This window comes from Lepus europaeus, chromosome 4 (genome assembly GCF_033115175.1).
Source record: "Lepus europaeus isolate LE1 chromosome 4, mLepTim1.pri, whole genome shotgun sequence".
Taxonomy (NCBI): domain Eukaryota; kingdom Metazoa; phylum Chordata; class Mammalia; order Lagomorpha; family Leporidae; genus Lepus; species Lepus europaeus.
The window spans coordinates 158,441,670-158,461,904 of NC_084830.1; the positions used below are offsets into that span (position 1 = coordinate 158,441,670).

Consider the following 20,235-nt stretch of genomic DNA (forward strand, 5'->3'; position numbering starts at 1 on the left):
ATATCTGATCATTAAAAACAATACTGAAAATAGATACTACCTCAATTTTTTTTTTTTTTTTTGACAGGCAGAGTGGATAGTGAGAGAGAGAGAGACAGAGAGAAAGGTCTTCCTTTTTGCCGTTGGTTCACCTTCCAATGGCCGCTGCGGCTGGCGCATCGCGCTGATCCAAAGCCAAGAGCCAGGTGCTTCTCCTGGTCTCCCATGCAGGTGCAGGGCCCAAGGACTTGGGCCATCCTCCACTGCCTTCCCAGGCCATAGCAGAGAGCTGGCCTGGAAGAGGGGCAACCGGGATAGAATCCGGAGCCCCAACTGGGACTAGAACCCAGTGTGCCGGCACCGCAAGGTGGAGGATTAGCCTGTTGAGCCACGGCGCTGGCCTACAATCTCAATTTTCAAGTGAGTTAACCAGTGTTTATTTGTTAAATGACATTTTCATAATCACAGAACTATCCATCAAATATGTGAGCATTTATTGAGAGCTTATTACTCACTGGAAATGTAAATATAAATAAATGAATATAACAGAAGTGCTGCCCTTGTCTAAAAAATATGTAAGCGAGGCAAACAAATAATTATAATAGATTATAGAGATATAAGAGTAACCACAGAATTTATAATTCAAGTAGGAACACTTGTAAGTGTAAAAGAATGAGAAATCAATAATAAAAAGAGGACAATAAACATACATGGGGCATATGTCACCCTACCCACAGCAGTTAATATTCGAAAGTGCTATGCTAAATGTCAAATTTCAAACTAGGTCTGATCTCTCCTCACTGCATGCATACAATATACAGCTAGGTTACCAGCTAAATAGCATCAACCTCAATCACACAGGAATAAGCATTTTAAAAGATTGTGTGATTTTAAAAGCTAGAAAGAATGTGGAGAAAAGCGCACCCTAATCCACTGTTGGTGGGAATGTAAACTAGTAAAGCCACTATGGAAGACAGAATGGAGATACCTCAAAAATCTGAATATAGACCTACCATATGTCCCAGCCATCCCACTCCTGGGAATTTACCCAAGGGAAATGAAATCTGTAAACAAAAGAGCTATCTGCACCTCCATGTTCATTGCAGTTTAATTCACAATAGCTAAGACATGGAATCAACCTAAATGTCCACCAACCAAAGACTGGATAAAGCAATTATGGGATAAGTATACTATGGAATACTACACAGCAGTAAAAAAAAACAAAACAAAACAAAACAAACAAACAAAAAAAAACAAGCAAGAAACAAATCCAGTCATTTACAACAAAATGGATTGATCTGGAAAACTTTATACTTAGTGAAATAAGCCAATCCCAAAGGGGTAAATACCATTATGTTCTCCCTGATCTGTGAGAATCAAAAGTATACCTAAAATGAAAGCTGTAGAAGTAAAATTGACACTCTGAGAAACAATAACTTGAACAGCCCTCGTCTTGACTGTCAAGGGACAGTTTTTTTTCTTTTTTCTTTTCTTCATACTATATGTTGAACACTTTACTTAACATGGAGTTAATCATATGTATACAAAGTCAACTGAAAATATATCCCAGTAAAAAATAAGAGGGGGAATAAGAGAGGGAGGAGGAAGTTTGCAACTGTAAAGCTGTATAGTTCTGCATACAGTCCTACAGACTGACTTCTAAGGGTACAGTTTAAAAACTTGTCATGGGACACCAATCCCATTGAATTTGGTGGTAAAAATGCCATCTTAATTGTTAAAGTGATCATATTAAGTGTTAAAGTGAACATATAGATAGGATTAAGTGTTACAGAGATCATACAAATAATATCAAGTGCCTGGTAATAATAACAGAGAGAATTAAAAAGGAGGGAATGTCCAGCATGGGAAGCAGCCCACACAGCAGACTCCTAGAGTGACAATCAACTAAAATAGCACTCTGACCTCAGAATCAGCCCTTAAGACTTCCTGATCTGGCTGAAAGGCCTGTGAGAACATTTCAGGCACGGAAAGCCAAGACACTGTGGCAAAAAATATCCTACATGAAGGATCTCTGTGAGTGAGACCCCAGTTGAAAGAGGAGGCCATCAAAGAAGGATGTACTTTTCTCTGAAGGGAGGAGAGAACTTCCACTTTGCTTTTGACCTTGTCCAAATACTGATGGAGTCTGTGATCACAAAAGGCTTCCATGGCCTTGGCAGCTCATGGCAAGAGCCTTGGGTGATCACTGATGTCATAAGTAAGAGTGTTAACTATTAAATGAACAACAGAAGTCACTGTGCACTTACTCCCCATGTAGGACCTCTGTCCTTAATGACTTGTACTATGAGAATTAACTGCAAAGCTTGTTCTCAAACTGTACTTTATATGGTATGTGTGTGTGGGGGCGCAAACTGTTGAAATCTTTACTTAGCATAGAGCTGGTTCTCTTTATATAAAGTTAAACTAAAAATGAATCAAATTGAGGAATGGGATGGGAGAGGGAGTAGGAGGGTGGGTATGGGGGGAAGGAACCACTATATTCCTAAAGTTGTACCTATGAAATTTGCATTCATTAAATAAAAGCTTTTAAAAGAAAGATTGTATGATTTTAAAATTCTCAAAGTATATTTATATCTTTTATCTTCTAAAATAACTTCCAATATTTCCAAAGTTTGTGTTCTAAATCAGCATTTTCCTCAGCAATGTCAGCTACTACATTATGAAAGCTAAAACTATTTCCTTTATCTAAACTGATGACTTCTAAATCCTTGTTTCAAAGAGAATTTCTTATGTTCTAGATTCAAATTTCATCTATTGCTTTATGATAATGCAAGCATCTAAAATGCCATACATTCGAACACCACCACCAAATCACTACTTCCAACTCCTACACATCATTTTTCCTGTGCAGATATTCTCAAAGTAATCTCAAATCCACTTGTCAAGTAAAGCCAACTCTATTGCCTAAATGTATTTCATAACCATGCTCTCCTTTCATGAGTCATCAATTCATTTAATACTGAGTACCAACTTTGGCAAAGTCACTGAAACAGGTTCTTCTCTCTCAGACTACTGTGAATGCATCCTCCTCAGAGTCCCTCTGGCTCCCATTCCTCCTTCATTTGCTCTTCCTAAGTCACTGCTAACAGAACAATCATGTAAACCCATTTATATTAACATGCCATGAACTTCTTTCAAAAATCTCTAACAATTTTTAGACAATTAAAAAGAATTAAATTCCAGAGCTGGCAGTGTAGCACAGTGAGTAAAGCCACCAGTTTTGACGGTGGCTTCCATATGGGTGCCAATTTGTATCCCAGCTTCTCCACTTCCAATCTAGCTCCCTGTTAATGTGCCTGGGAAAAGCAGTGGAAGATGGCCCAAGTGTTTGGGCCCCTGCCATCCGTGTGGGAGACTTGGATAAAGCTCCTGGCTCCTTGATTTGGCTTAGTTCATCTCAGGCCATTGAGCCCATCTGGGAAGTGAATTACCAGATACAAGACCTCTCTCTCTCACTTCTTCTCTCTCTCTCCCTGTAAAGATGTAATTAAATACATCTAAGAAAAAAGAATTAAATTTCAATGCTTTACCATAATTTTAAAGGAATTCCACAATATTCTGCTGTCTTACGTTCTCACCACCATACACTGGGACTCTAGCCCGAGTGAACTGTTAATTGCTATTAGGATGTACCTTTCTTTCTCTGTGTCTTTGCTCACTATGGTAGAATGGTCAAAACATCTCCCAATAAATCATGTTTCCCTGTGCCTACGCCCTCTGCAACATGATTCTGCTGCATCTATCATAAAGAGATGGAGTCTATTTCTCCCATACCTTGAATATAAGCCAGTTTTGCCAGACTTTAGGAATCCTTGCAGCTTCTATCTTCACTCTCAGAATCCAGTTACCATGTAAATCTAGGCTCCCCTGCTAGAGAGGCCATACAGAAAGAGAGGCCATGTAGAGAACAAAGGCAACATTCTGACAGACAGCAAGCACCAAAGCCCAGATGTATGAACAACATTTTTCTTGGATCTTTTAGCTATAGACAGAATTGTTTTAGCCAATCACACATGGAACAAGAGACATGTGGTAATTCCTAATTCACACAAATAACCACTGCTGTTTTGAGTCACTAAACTTTGGGATTTTTTTAATGCAGAAATAGATACTTGGGCATATATTATCTCTTCTGAGAATTCACTTCTTTTTCCCCTACTCCATCAACCCATTCTCACTGTTAACATCTATCTATTCATAAATCAAGTTTCCCCTTCAACTAAACCAAGAAATTTAAGATATCATTCCAAAAACTGATATTCCCATTATGGCATTTACCATATTCTGTGATTTATTACAGTGCATATCTGTCTTCATTTTGGTATAAATTCTAAAAGGGCACAATCTGTTGTACTTACTTTTATATTTTCCACAATCTCACACAGAGCAGAACTGGCACTATATGTTACAATAATGAAAGCAATAGCCTAGGCAAGTGATATTTCATGTCAATTAACCTGCTTATTTTCTCACCTGTGGGATCCCAAGTTATATTGTGTGCTATTGACTCCAGAAAAAATTGGCCACTTTTCTGCCACTGACTATATAATTCCTAAAATGAAAAAAGGTCAGTTAGGCAACTATAATTAGCATTTTTCCTGTCAAATGTAAATGGTCATATTCATCATTCTTATAAAAACACATGTAGTCATTTCTAAAGAAAAAAAAAAGGTTCAATTCGGTCAAGAAAAACAGAGAACATATGACAGAGGAAATTAGACACAGAATACCCATCCCTAGAGGTCCAAAAGTCTGTCTTTACTATGAAGTGAATAAGCCTGTACTACCTTGGATAATCCTCATATAAGATCACTGCTCTTACTGGTATTATTAATAATGAAGACAGAAGTTTAATTTTAAATGTATGTCTGTGGCTCTATTTCAAGCTTTACCCCCATCTGAGATCATGATGGTATATGGAGAAAGTTAAAATAAGAGATGTAATACCTCCTTAATATTATGTAATTTAAGGTCTTTCATTTGAAAAGACTTTTTTAATTTTTCTGCTTGAAAATCAGTAAGAAATAAATGCTGCACAGCAGTTCAAAACACATACACTACCTAAAGAACCTAGCTTTATCCTTATTACATATGATATACTCTGGCATTTTCTACTTTATTTCATTTTCTTTTTAAATTCAGGATTCAGCCTACTAAGCTGATTTCACTGTCCTGGCTATTGTGGTCTTTTGGGGAGTGAATCAGAGGATGGAAGAGCTCCCTCTTTCTTTCCTTCTCTCTCTCTGTCACTCTGCCTTTCAAGTAGATGAGAACAGGATAATAATTCAAATTTTCCTTCTTTTCCCACTCTCCAGCTGTCTTTTGACTGCTTTTGGTTGGGGGCTGTCCCACACCTAAGTGAGAAAGCCGGTGGCTGCAAAGATGAAAAAATGTCTTTGGAGCTGATCAATTCCATGCTCTAGCTTGTTATGGAAAGTATAAAGTACATGCTGGGGTAGAAGCAGAATCTGAATACGATCAAAGAAAAGAAAACCTGGCTATCTTCACTAACAACTGCCCAACTTTGAGGAAACTGTAAATAGAATACTTAGCCATACTGATCAAAACTGGTGTTCATCACAGCAGTGGCAATAATACTACAGAGTACGCACACTGGCTATCATTGATCCAGGTGATTCTGATACCATCAGAAGCATGCCAAAACAAACTTGTAAAATGGAAACCATGCAAAATTGTTCTCCACTAAAACTTTGCAGAGTTTGTTTAAAGCAAAATTCTGATTTCCAGGATTGGCACTCAAAAATTCAAGTTCAAGAGACCAAGAATGGAGTCCCAGGTGATCCCAATATTATAGACAGCCATCAGAATATGTCTTCATGAAACATTACCTGGCTCTCAGTCATACTGTACATCAAAACCCTCTCAAGAACTAGACACACAAGTGCACAGACACAATCAGACACCTACAGCTTTAGAAATTCCCAGGGCAGTACAGGGACACATGTATCCCCTAGTAATTCTGAGGTGCCCCTTTCATGAATAAACACCATTTTAAAAGAATATTCCGGAACGTACAAAGAAAAGGGAGTGTGTGTGTGTGTGTGTGTGTGTGGCAAAGCAACAAAAAGAGGGGGAAGAACTTCTATCTTTGCGTTCACTCCTTAAATAGCCTCAACAGGCAGGTCGGGGCCAGGCTGAAACCATTCTGGTGCCCACATGAATAGCAGGAGTCCAAGTACTGCAGCCATCTTCTGTTGCCTTTGCAGGTGTGTTACCAGGAATCTAGATCAGAAGTAAACTAGCCAGTACTTAAGTTAGGGCTCCATTATTGCATACCTGTATCACAAACTGCAGCTTGACCCAGTGTACCAGAATGCCAGTCTCAGGAAAATCTTTTTTTTTTTTTTTTCTCCCAAGACCTATAGGGACTATCCTCTAAAACTGCAGACTTTGTACCTCTTCCAAGTCTATAATTTTTTTTTTTTCTATTTGAACCAGTTTTCCCTTCCTCATCAAAGGTTTTTTTTTTTTTTTTTTTTTTTTTCCCTCAAGCCTCTCTATAAAGTCAGGCTGCCTACTGGTAACTAGCTTCCTCTTGAGTTTTTTATACCATTACATTCACCTATTGTAATTAGTAAAAGGGAAAATGAACAAAAATTAAAAATCTTAATTCTATCCTTATAAATAAAGGATTTTAAAAATAAAATATTTTTAAAAGCTAATTATTTCACTCAAATAGTTAATGAAATACATTGTTCTGGCCGGCGCCGTGGCTCAACAGGCTAATCCTCCGCCTTGCGGCGCCAGCACACCGGGTTCTAGTCACGGTCGGGGCACCGATCCTGTCCCGGTTGCCCCTCTTCCAGGCCAGCTCTCTGCTGTGGCCAGGGAGTGCAGTGGAGGATGGCCCAAGTGTTTGGGCTCTGCACCCCAGGGGAGACCAGGAGAAGCACCTGGCTCCTGCCATCGGAACAGCGCGGTGCACCAGCCGCAGCGTGCCAACCGCGGCGGCCATTGGAGGGTGAACCAACGGCAAAAGGAAGACCTTTCTCTCTGTCTCTCTCTCACTGTCCACTCTGCCTGTCAAAAAAAAAGAAAGAAAGAAATACATTGTTCTGGTTGGGGTGACATCCTTTAAAATTTATTTTTATTACTGTCAATTACTAAATCATAAGGCTATATGAGCCTCTAATATTGGATTCACTGGGAAACCTATAAACATAAACAGGAATTGGGGAGAATCATGGACACTCTCTCCAAGTGCCTGGAGAAAATATTTTTATTAACACAAGGTACAGAACAAATGCTCACATGCAGGAATTAATACTCTTAATTTCACTCTAGTTCTGTGGCTCAAAAGCTGTTTCATTGGTCAAGTCACTTACTTTCTTTGGGCCTGTGTTACCTCATTCATAAAAGAAGAAATAATATCTTCCCCCTCAAATTTTATGTTACTAATGAGTTAAGTGAAAATGACATGAAAATTATCAAAACAAACAAAGGTATTTCTAATACTAAAGGAATGGTTAATTCTTTATAATAATACATTTCTACACATATATTAATATAACATCATCCTTATAATACTCCCATATCAGAGTGCTGGTTCAATTCCCAACTGCTCTGCTTCCAATCCAGCATCTGGGAAGGCAGCAGAAGGTGGCCCAAGTACCTGGGCCTCTGCCACCCAAGAGGGAGACCAGGATGGAGTTCCAGGCTCCTAGCTTCACCCTGGACCAGCCCCAGATATTGTGGCCATTTAACGACTGAACCAGCAGATAGAAGATCTATTTCTCTTTCTGTCACTTTGCCTTTCAAATAAATAATGTATCTTTTTTTTTTTTTTTTTGACAGGCAGAGTGGACAGTGAGAGAGAGAGAGACAGAGAGAAGGGTCTTCCTTTTTGCTGTTGGTTCACCCTCCAATGGCCGCCGCGGTAGGCGCGCTGCGGCCAGCGCAGCGCGCTGATCTGATGGCAGGAGCCAGGTGCTTCTCCTGGTCTCCCATGGGGTGCAGGGCCCAAGGACTTGGGCCATCTTCCACTGCACTCCCTGGCCACAGCAGAGAGCTGGCCTAGAAGAGGGGCAACCGGGACAGGATCGGTGCCCCGACCGGGACTAGAACCCGGTGTGCCGGCGCCGCAAGGTGGAGGATTAGCTTAGTGAGCCGCGGCGCCGGCATAATGTATCTTTTTTAAAAAACAGATATTGATCAGTTAGTTTCAGAGTTAAGAAAAGAACCTCATAAGCCTGATTTGATTGGGATCAAATAGCCAGGCAGCAGCAGAAACAGAAACCAGAACTTTGACTCCTTATGCTCTTTCAACTACACTATGTTGATCCTCTTTCATATCGTTTATATCTTAGGAGCTGGCGCTGTGGCACAGTGGGCTAAGTCTCCAACTGCAGCGCCAGCATCCCATATGAGTACCAGTTTAAGTCCCGTCTGCTCCTCTTCTGACCCAGAAGATAATGGCCTGGGAAAGTAGTAGAAGATGGCCCAAGTGCTGGGGCCTCTGCACCCACCTGGAAGACCCAGAAGAAGCTCCCAGCTCCTGGCTTCAGATTGGCCCAGCTCCGGCCGTTGCGGCCATTTGGAGAGTGACCCAGCGGGTGGAAGACCTCTTTCTGTGTTTCTCCCTCTCTATGTCTGTAACCCTACCTTCTCAAATAAATAAAAATCTTAAAAAAAAAAAAAAAAAAAAACCCACTACCTTAACCGTTAGTAGCAATAGAGACAACAACATGCATTAAAGCAACTATCAAATCTACCATATAATCCCAGTATTTATAACCCACAGACAAGCCAGTTTTCAAAATTATTTCTAAATAGTTTCCTTATAAAGAAAAACATTCATTAATCTACTAACAATTATATGACACAGTAAATTCAAGAAAGTCTTTGAAGTATATGGATTATGCCAATATAACATGCAAATTTAAGTACACACATATGAAAGCAAAAGACAAGAAAAAAAAAAAAAACAGTTCAAAAACCAAGAATAAAGTGCCATATATGGCTGAGCAATGTTGTTTGATACCAGCAATAAGGTAACTGCCAAACGTTAGGTTATGGACTCTTCAAATATTTATCATCAAATAATAAGTGTCAGAAGTAAAAATGCAAAACATTTCAGGGAAATTTATTGGCAAGATTTAGTTTAATTCTATTCCAATGAAAGATTTAGATATATTTTCTAATATGGAAGTAGGACTTAATATGCATATTCAATTATAACATATATTTATTTATTTAATGATCATGATGATTTTACACTCTTTTAACACATAAGACATTTCAATTACTAAGAGAAAAATAAATTACTGACCAAATTTTTCTTTTGTTTTGGTATGTTAACTGGTTCAAATACAGAGATGATGTTTCCATAGGATGCTGCAATCTTTTAAAAAGAAAAAAAGAAAACTTACTATGGTTATATTAGCTCATGTACACATCAAAAGAAATAACGTTTCATTTTAAATACATTAACATATACAATTTCCATCACTGATACTTGGCAACTTCAGTGGCAAAGACTAACACATTTGGGTCAGAATCTTAGCACTGTCATTTACTTTGTAACTAGCAAGCTAAACTCTCTGAACCTTACTTTCCTTGTCTGTGTTTATAATATGTATAAAACTACCTTCATAACCATATTACTTTAGGAACTGAAATAACACTGGTAAAACATCATATAACAAACTATATTTAGTATGGAAAGTAATTATTGTTTTCCTCACAGAAGAAAAGATATCAATGCATTCTTTATCAGGTATGAAATTTGATACAATTTAACAATTACTTTTGAGTTACTTATCTTCATCGTTTAAATTCTGGCAATATACTTTTTAAAAATAAAACTTAGAGGGGGCCGGTAATGTGGCACAGCAGGTTAAAGCCCCAGCCTACAGTGCTGGCATCCCATATGGGTGCCAGTTTGAGTATTGGCTCTTCCACTTCTGTTCCAGCTCCCTGCTAATGCACCTGGGAAAGCAGCAGAGAATGGCTCAAGTGCTTGGGCTCCTGGATTGACGTGGATGAAGCTCCTGGCTCCTGGCTTCAGCCTGGCCCAGGCTCGCACATTGCAGCCATTTGGGGACTGAATCAGTAGACAGAAGACCTCCTCTCTCTCTCCTCTCTCCATCTCCACCTCTATTTAACTCTTTCAAATAAATAAATCTTTAAAAAATAAAAATAAAACTTAGATCTATTCTCCTGTGAATTCCCCAAGTACACTGTTTTAAATATTCTATTTTCATTTATTTTACATGTACTCTTTTAATTATTAGAGCATAACCCTTCCTCAATGTTTTATAAAGTAGTTCCTCTTATAGCTTGAGTAAGTTCTACATGACAAACAAAATATCAGAAATCAGATGGAGCTAGGTATATTTGGATAAGGAAAAATAGAGACAATAAATGAACTGGGGATAGAAGAAACCCCATATGATACAGTGAAGAGAGGGGTCAGAAGTGATGAAATAACATGCTGATGGGGGGGGGGGGGACTTCCAATGGCTATTTGAAGTTTTCTCTGTTTGTAAGGCATAGAAATCACCTATACTAAGTGGACCTGGGAGGGAGTGTTTAGTTTGGGTCTTTCAGTATGGCCAGGATCTCAAGAGGCAGTAAGTCCCCAATTTCAGGACATAGGAAGAACATAGGTGTAAAAACTAAAAGAAGCTGGGGGCCAGCGCCATGGCTCACTTGGTTAATCCTCCGCCTGTGGTGCCAGCATCCCATATGGGCGCCGGGTTCTAGTCCCAGTTGCTCCTCTTCCAGTCCACCTCTCTGCTGTGGCCTGGGAGGGCAGTGGAGGATGGCCCAAGTGCTTGGGTCCTGCACCCCACGGGAGACTGGGAAGAAGCACCTGGCTTCTGGCTTTGGATAGGAGCAGCGCCGGCCATGGTGGCCATTTGGGAAGTGAACCAACGGAAGGAAGACCCCTCTCTCTGTCTCTCTCTCTCACTGTCTGTAACTCTACCTGTCAAATAAAATAAAATTGAATTTTAAAAAAAACTAAAAGAAGCTATATATGATTAGAGGTGACCAAACAATGGCCCAGCTTGAAGAGGGGATTACTAAATCAAAATAATGGACAGTAGACTAAAAAGTCAAGCTTAAGCGAGCTTTCAAAGTCTCATGACAAGAAACAAAGATAATCACAGAAGGGTTTTTCTAAACAAACAAACAAACAAACAAAAAAAAAACAAAAACTGATGGCAACACAAAAAAAAAAAGAAAAAGAAAAAGGTAAGACCACTAAAATACTACAGTGTCTAGAGGCTGGCGCCATGGCACACTAGGTTAATGCTTTGCTTGTGGCACCGGCATCCCATATGGGTGCCGGTTCTAATCTTGGTTGTTCCTCTTCCAGTCCAGCTCTCTGCTGTGGCCCGCGAATGCAGTGGAGGATGGCCCAAGTGCTTGGGCCCTGCACCCACATGGGAGACCAGGAAGAAGCGCCTGGCTCCTGGCTTCGGATCAGCACAGCTCCGACTTGGGGAGTGAACTAACAGAAGGAAGACCTTTCTCTCTCTCTCTCTCTCTCTCTCCTCTCTCTCTCTCTCTAACTCTGCCTGTCAAATATTAAATAAAATCTTAAGAAAAACTATTGTATCTACGTACATTAACTCTTAAAAGAGGTTCCCGTGTAACAGAACCTACAAATTTTCTTCATGACATTTTAAGGAACACTTTGATAATACTGATATCTGCAAACAAAGGAAATCTGCCCTTTATTATAATGACCAAAAATCCAAATGCCTTCTTCATCCTAACTTGGACTGTCATGTAGTTTAGCCTATCACAAAAAGATAGCTGTCACTAAAAATTATTTAATTAGATTTCTAATCTTATCTCATGTAAGTCTCGACGTTGTGAGCAAGTTTTTCTATAATAATAAAATAATTATTTCTATAAAAATAAAGTACAATAATAAAGATTATAAACATACAGAACTAGGAGATCAAACAAAACATACAAAACATGAAGAGAATGGAAAAAGAAAACAGGGAAGGGTCAAGGCTTTTTAGCATTTCATAATAAAGATCATTTTTGCAGTATAGTAATAAAACAACAGAAGACACTTGTAACTATATCACAGGGAAGGGACACAGGGACAACAAAAGGACAGTACTCCCACAAATATGTAAAGACTGCAACAATGCAAACTCCTGTTACCATGAGTAAATACAGGTTTATCAGGGTGTGAATCCCTGGACTCTTACATGACCCCTTTGATTCCTCACATTAACTGTTACAATGACATCTCTAGATTTCATTAGATGTTTCATCAAACAATATTTTTTAATATCTAGCAGTAAAAAAAAGGTAAGTTTGCTGAGGAAGGCATGTGGCAGAACAGTTAAGAAGCCATTGGGGAAGCCCACACGCCACATTAGAGCGGGAGTCCGAGTCCTAGTTCCTGTGCTGCCAACCTGGCCTCGGCTAAAGCAACCTGGCAGGCAGCAAACGGAGGCTAAGTGCTCGGGCCTCTGCCACTCATATGCGGGACTCAAATGGAATACCAGGCTCCTGGCTTCAGCCTGCCCAAGAACCTTGTTGCTGGCACTTGCGGAGTTAACCAGTGAATAGATCCACCTCTGTCTCTGTCCTTCAAGTCGATGAAAATAAATAAGCAAACGTTATTTTAACAAGAACAAAGCTGTCCAACCTAACACATATCTGAAAAAAAAGTAAATGTGCAAAGTTCAGCCCAGCCTGGCTAAAACTGTACACAGGCTTGACCATCCACACCTACGTAGTGCTATTTTAAGCAATAAACTATGCTGCCTACCAAGTAAGATTCCCATTCTAGAACATCATAAAACTGTATTTAATCTGATGTAGAACTCTATGCATTGCTTCTTGTTTCTATTTTGCTACTTTACTTTCAAAGTTACTTTATACTTCTCACATGCAAACTGAAGTCCAGATAAAGTTTTTCATTTTTCTTACAATCATGTAAGAAATTAACAAACTATAACAGAGTTGAGAAGCATTTATCTTCTCAGTAAAAGTTTATTCAGAAGTTACAAGAAGATAACTACTTGTTTACAAAGAATGGCTCTGCCAAATGATTTTTCTTCCAGTTTATGTATAAACAGATTAAAGATTTGTCATTCCTTTCCCTCAGTATAATTAATTTTAAATAAGTAAGCTTTAGGCCTTTTCTACAGATAGTATTATATTTCTGTCTCAACTCATAGATTACATTTTCAAATTATTTACAAACAGAACCCTGATGCTCTCAAATGCATCTTAGAAACTTGAAACAAGTAATTTGTAGATACCTTGTCCTTGTCTCAAATTCAAACAAACAAAAAAAAAAAACTTCAAATATTAACCTGACAAAAATTACAGTCAAAATAAATTTGCAATTTACCATTAGATTACAAACCTTGCCTTGCTGCATTGAACAGTCTACACATCCTACTTGAATATTTCCATGTTTAGCTCCTGGTATTATTTGTAATCTCTCAAAATCACTTCCCAGTATTACAATGTCACATCCAGATGCATAAGCCTAAAACAGAAATTAAAATAAAAATGATAAAAGCATCAAGAAATCATGTAGAATATTAGCATTAAAAACTTTTTTAAAGAGATCCATTCTAAATGTTCACTTCTTTACAAATAAAATCCTATATTTAAAACTATTTCCTTTACTTCCCATATATAGCCCATTAAGAATTCCTACCTGCAAAGTATACCAGTATACCAACCAACCCTTACTTCTCACGTCTCTACTGGCCGCAAGGACCCTCCCTCATCTAAGCCACTATCCTCTCTCCTACAGCACTGTTAAATACAATTGCTTCTGTACGTGCCTTCAACTTCAATTCCACACAAAGCCAAGAGTCACTTTTTTTGTTTACTGTATCAAGTAGTTTTCCATACTTAAACCCTTTGAATAGTTTCCCACATTGCACCTGTAACAAAATCGCAACTCCTTAGGATGGTCAATACACCTTTGAATAAACACATCTGAGGCTGTTCCTTTCTTCTTTCCTTTGCTTAACCAGTTTCTGTCCCTACACTGCCCTTCTCTCTGTTCCTTTTTCCATTTCAAGATAGTTTATCTGCCTGGTCTTTGTCTAGCTGTCTTCAACACTCAGATCTCATTTTCCAATCATTCTTCCTCCCATTACTTGCCATCACATTACGATTTATTCTCTTCAGAGCATCTATGTCATGATTTGTAAATATCTTAAATATATTCCATGTCCATTACTGTAAGGTGAATTCTAAGAGGTAAGGGATCAAGTTTATCTTGTTCTCTAACAGAAGGGCCTGGAATATAGCTAGGGTTTTATAAAGACCTATGGAGCAAAAAAAAAAAAAAAATCTAATCTCACAAAAAAACAGCCACCATAACCAAACAAACAGAAACAAAGTTAAAGGCTTTAGGCAAACATTCTATAACTCTTTTTCAACTCTAAAATTATTAGCAGAACACTTTCAACTAGAATTCTTTGTTTTTCCCTACTTTCATCTTTGATCACTGCGGTTTCTTCCATTACAGGGTACTTGGTTGTCCTCCTTAAGATTCACATTTTATAGGTAGGCACACACGTAACAAACTAAAATTAAAGTATCTATCACAAATTGTTTTCCATCACGAGTTCTTACAGATTTAGTCATTCTTTACTTTCTCTTCACTTTTGCACGTGCCTAAGAGGGTACTTCAAAATGGAATTAAATAAGTTTACTGTCTTGAATTCCATGTGTTATATGAAATTAATATATCCACTCCTGCCTTGTGTTTGTATTTCGCTGGTGTATATTTAATTCTCAACCTTTCAAAAAAAAGTTTTAGTTTATTTGGATTAAAAAAAAATCACCTGACATGCATGATATTTTTGAAACATCTGCACATTGGCTGATGTTCAAATCAGGAGAAATGTTATCTATTTCCTCAAACGCTGATCATTAGTTTATGGTAAAAAAAATAAAAATCCTTTCTTATGGCTTATTTTTTAGAGAAATATGCAGTACATAACATACAAAAGAATTCCAGAATTTCCTTCTTTATTCAACTATCACTTAATACACATCAACAACCTTAAGTTTTTTATAAAATTGCCTTCTTCTTGAAAGTCATACTTTATGGCTTAAAACTTAAAAAGTTGCAAGGTGAGGCCGGCACCGTGGCTTAACAGGCTAATCCTCCGCCTTGCGGCGCAGGCACACCGGATTCTGTCCCGGTTGCCCCTCTTCCAGGCCAGCTCTCTGCTGTGGCCCGGGAAGGCAGTGGAGGATGGCCCAAGTGCTTGGGCCCTGCACCCCTGGGAGACCAGGCAAAGCACCTGGCTCCTGCCTTCGGATCAGCGCGGTGCGCCGGCCGCAGCGGCCATTGGAGGGTGAACCAACGGCAAAAAGGAAGACCTTTCTCTTTCTCTCTCTCTCACTATCCACTCTGCCTGTCAAAAAAAAAAAAAAAAAAGTTGCAAGGTGAATGTTGTGGCACAGCGTGTTAAACCACTGCTTGGGGCCGGTGCCGTAGCTCAACAGGCTAATCCTCCGCCTTGCGGCGCCGGCACACCGGGTTCTAGTCTCAGTCGGGGCGCCGGATTCTGTCCCAGTTGCCCCTCTTCCAGGCCAGCTCTCTGCTGTGGCCCGGGAAGGCAGTGGAGGATGGCCCAAGTGCTTGGGCCCTTGCACCCGCATGGGAGACCAGGAGAAGCACCTGGCTCCTGCCTTTGGATCCGGCACCGCGCCAGCCATTGGAGGGTGAACCAACGGCAAAGGAAGACCTTTCTCTCTGTCTGTCTCTCTCTCACTGTCCACTCTGCCTGTCAAAAATAAAAAAAAAAAAAAAAAGAAGAAGGGAATCTGTGAAATGACAGATACAGAATTCAAAATAACAACTGTAAGGAAATTCAAAGAGGTCTATGATATGCTTATTCTTTTTTAAAATGTAATATTGAGAACCAATATTATTTAAATGTTCAAGGGTATTTTAAAACTACAAAACGCTGATATTTATAAGTTCAATTTAGTACTTTCAATGGCTTCAAAACCTCCAGACATCTTTCTCTTTCTCCAATGGGAACAGTAGCAAAGTTTCCCCTCCTGTATTCACCTCACAAGAACCATTCTAAAAAAAAAAAAAGCCTTGCCATCCTCCTAATATAACAATCACATTGCCACCAGTGAAGGCTCCCCTCAAGTGATCAAAACATCAAAAAAGATGTGTACCATCCAGAGAAAAGAGAATGCTTATTCAGCCCTCTTATCTCTTAACAAACACCCACAGAGCTGCAGGCTTTTGACTTCTATCTAACGTGCGTCCCCTCATCTAGTGACACCGAGTTGTCTAACACTAAGACCTGTAACTAGAGCTCTAACAGATTTTCTATCCCTCTTAATAGCTAAAGTGTTTAAAATACAAATCAGAGAAAGGAGTCCCAGATAACCACACAATACTGCCACCTCTTAGAAATCCTTTCCAGGGGCTGGCGCCGCGGCTCACTAGGCTAATCCTCCACCTACGGCGCCAGCACACTGGGTTCTAGTCCCGGTCAGGGCGCCGGATTCTGTCCCGGTCACTCCTCTTCCAGTCCAGCTCTCTGCTGTGGCCCGGGAGTGCAGTGCTTGGGCCCTGCACCCACATGGGAGACCAGGAAAAGCACCTGGCTCCTGGCTTCGGATCAGCGCGGCGCACACGCTGCGGCGGCCCCTGGAGGGTGAACCAATGGTAAAGGAAGACCTTTCTCTCTGTCTGTCTCTCTCTCACTGTCCACTCTGCCTGTCAAAAAAAAAGAGAAAGAAATCCTTTCCAGGGGCCGGTACTGTGGCGCAGCAGGTTAATGCCCTGGCATCCCATATGGGCGCTGGTTCTAGTCCCGGCTGCTTCACTTCCGATCCAGATCTCTGCTATGGCCTGGGAAAGCAGTGGAAGATAGTTCAAGTCCTTGGGTCCTTGCATCCACGTGGAGACATGGAAGAAGCACCTGGCTCCTAGCTTTGGATCAGTGCAGCTCCAGATGTTGCGGCCATCTGGGGAGTGAACCAGTAGATGGAAGATCTCTCCCTCTCTCTCTACCTTTCTATGTAACTCTGTCTTTCAAATAAATAAAATAAATCCTTAAAAAAAATTCTTTCCATTTCATTCAAAACAGTTTCCATTTCATTCAAAACACAATTTCAACAGTAGAGGATGGATAAATTACAAAATAAAAAGAAAAATATACTCAAAAATATTAGGAAATTTAGATTCTCATTAACTGTGCTTTTTAATTTGTCCTTTATAACTAGAATAATTATAAATACAACAGTTGTCAATGATCAGGCCCAGATGGGACAAATAGTTTCATTCTAACATTGGTAGGTAGAAAATTAACAAAGAAAGGAGTGAAGAAAGCATTCCAACAAACAGGAGAAAAAAAAAAAAGAATTTTGCTTTAAGCATACCTGAAGCACTCTCTGGTTGTTCACCTAACACTGATGAAATGTTTAAAGAAACTTTAATAGAAATATTTTATTTGGATTCAAATCTAAATTATTTAAGCTGTTTAAAAAAACAGCAAGTATTAACTATACTGCAGTAGGTTTCCTTAAAAATTTTCTATCAATCCATTCAACCAGTATTTATGTATTTTTTTTTTTTAAGATTTATTTATTTATTTGAAAGTCAGAGCTACAGAGAGGCAGAGGCAGAGACAGAGAGAGGTCTTCCATCTACTGGTTCACTCCCCAAATAGCTGCAAGGGCTGGAGCTGGGCTGATCCAAAGCCAGGAGATTTTTCAGGTCTCTTACGCGGGGGCAGGGGCCCAAGCACTTGGGCCATCTTCTACTACTGTCCCAGGCCATGACAGAGAGCTGGATGGTAAAAGGAGCAGCCAGGACTCGAACCGGTGCCCATAAGGGATGCTGCACCGCAGGTGGTGGCTCTACCTTCTGCACCACAGCATTGGCCTCCCAACCAGTATTTATTAAGCACTTTTTAGCATCAGGAATCAAAATGAATATAATCTTAATGTTACAAAACAGCACTGAAAGAGTTTCACATGTGCTAAGCCATGAGCTTAGAGTTAGCAGTTTGTCAACAACTCTGTAAGTACTACTGCAGTTCTCCCCTACAGATGAGAAAAAACAGAACTGTAAAGAGTGTAAAAGAATTTACCCATGCATAAACAATTAACTATAAGGGGCCATGCAGAAATCAAATCCAGGTAATGACTGCACCATCAGGTAACATCACTTCCTCAATCACTGTTCTAGGTGCTCACAATGAAGCCAGAGAGAATGCACACTTACACAAGGGAAGACTGGCTAATGATATAATCAAAGTCCAAATAGAGCGCTCTGGAAGTCCAACAGACACCTACTAGAAGCTTTCTTACTGAGGGCAAAGTCAAAATAACTTGAGGCCAGTTTAAGTAGTAAAAATATATACTAATATCTATTAGTAATTGCACATTTTTACATCTCAAAAAAAATGAGAACTGGCATCAATTTCCTTTCCACTTAAAACCTATCAGACTTTCTGCAGAAAACAGGATCTGGTCTACTGTAATCTTTCAAAGCAAGAAAGGGAGTTATCTGAAAAAAAGCCAAGGGAGGATATACAAACATGGGGCTGTTTTATGAGATGGCAGAAATGTACCAGAAGGGGCAAAAATATTCTCCAAGGAGGAATATAAGAGGAGGGTCTCACACCTCTACCTCAAGGAAAACTGTAACAGAGAGATTTTATATTCATCACACCCTATCATTGATGTTTGCTGTCTTCCTATCAAAGAATAGAGAAGTCCCAATCTAAAAAAGTTACAACTCAAGACAGAAACAATAGATTCTGTTCTCTGACATGAGACAAGGAAAAGGAACAATTTCAAGAGATAAACTTGGGGGCTGTGGCAAAGCTGGCTAAGCTGTGGCCTAGAGCGCTGACATCCCATATGAGTGCCAGTCCGAGTTCTGGTTGCTCTGCTTCCAATCCAGTTCCCTGGTAATGCGCCTGGGAGAGCAGCAGCAGATGGCCCAAGTGCTTGGGCCCCTGATGCCCACGTGGGAGACCCAGACAGACTCTCAGGCTCAAGGCTTTGGCCTGGCACAGCTTTGGCCATTGCAGCCAACTGGGAAGTGAAACAGTAGGTAAGAGATTTCTCTCTCTCTCTCTCTCTCTAACTCTGCCTTTCAAATAAATAAAATAAATTCTAAAAAACAAAAAAGAGATAAACTTAAGGTGTTACTTAAGTGTCCAGGAAACTGAAGGCAACCAACTTAATTCAGCATTCAAGAGTCAGGGATGGATTATCTGCAAAGAAAATCCTGACTATGAATCCTTAAACTATTACCAAAATGAAGAGCTGGAATCTCTTATACTAAACAAAAAAAAAAAAAATTATTTAGCTTGTTCAGAGGAATGCTTCCAGAGGACTATGAGAAAGCTGCAGCAGACTTTGTGGGAGCTAAGTAAAGCCTGCTCTACGGAAATGGACTTAAAGTACAACAGAACTGAGCAAGAAGCGACGCGATGGTGTAGAATGACCATATAAACCTTGGCACATTAACTGACCTCTCCTTAAAAATAACACGGAGACGTTTTCCAAGGTTTTATAGAAGAATGCATCCAGGCATATAAATAAACCATCAAACTATACATGCTTTGAAGTTCACACCACTGGCTGACATAGATTCTGAGTGCCTTACTGAGGCAAGTTCTCAGAACTGACATTGGAGGCAGCACAGACATAACTTGAGAAGGTGACAGAGAATGTAACAATAATATTCCATAGCTTTCCACTTGGAAAACCTAAGAATACTGTTTATTTGCCTCCTATAAACGAGCAGAGAGCAATTCCCAGCTGTAGGGAGACTACAGTTGCCTTGTGCGAGGCTCAGAGCTCAGTCATTTGCCTGTTAGGGCTAGAGAAACATTTAGGAGCAGAATCCTACCAGCTGCTGGTCTGGCCTGCAAACTCCAGGGCCTGTGAGTCACTCACTGTACAGGGGAGAGGCAGCCTCTACTGCGAGCAAAGTGCTTGGCTGGCACAACTCTCCAGTTCCAACACTGAATGCCTACACCATGTTAAACGCTGAGTATTACAGCTGAGACTGACAAGGGCCATTAAAAAAAAAAAAGGCCAAGAGTAGAGAGGAAATCTGTGACCCTCGAAGTCCAAGATGACTGCACTTGGGAAAGCTGTTTCTTCTGTTTTACTTAAACGAAACTGAGTTCTACTTTTAGTTACAATTAAAGAAACAGCTAGGTAAGTTGCAGCCAAATTCCCCAGCACTATCCATTATGTTTTAAAAGGTGT

The 20,235-nt window shown here is 39.8% G+C and overlaps 1 protein-coding gene across 6 annotated transcripts in view; it reads right to left on the reverse strand.

Moving 5' to 3' along the window:
- The window catches only part of DMXL1 (Dmx like 1), a 151,841-nt gene that overhangs the window by 130,893 nt on the left and 713 nt on the right, over positions 1-20,235 (reverse strand). For 5 of the 6 annotated variants that reach the window (XM_062189275.1, XM_062189276.1, XM_062189279.1 and 2 more), the window contains exons 2-4: positions 13,367-13,492; positions 9,290-9,361; positions 4,474-4,552 (exon numbers count right to left, since the gene is read on the reverse strand). In XM_062189275.1, the coding sequence (XP_062045259.1) occupies positions 4,474-4,552; positions 9,290-9,361; positions 13,367-13,492 (277 nt within the window). Of the gene's footprint in view, positions 1-4,473; positions 4,553-9,289; positions 9,365-13,366; positions 13,493-20,235 lie in introns of those variants that run through there. The other variant, XM_062189278.1, reaches the window with a different exon arrangement.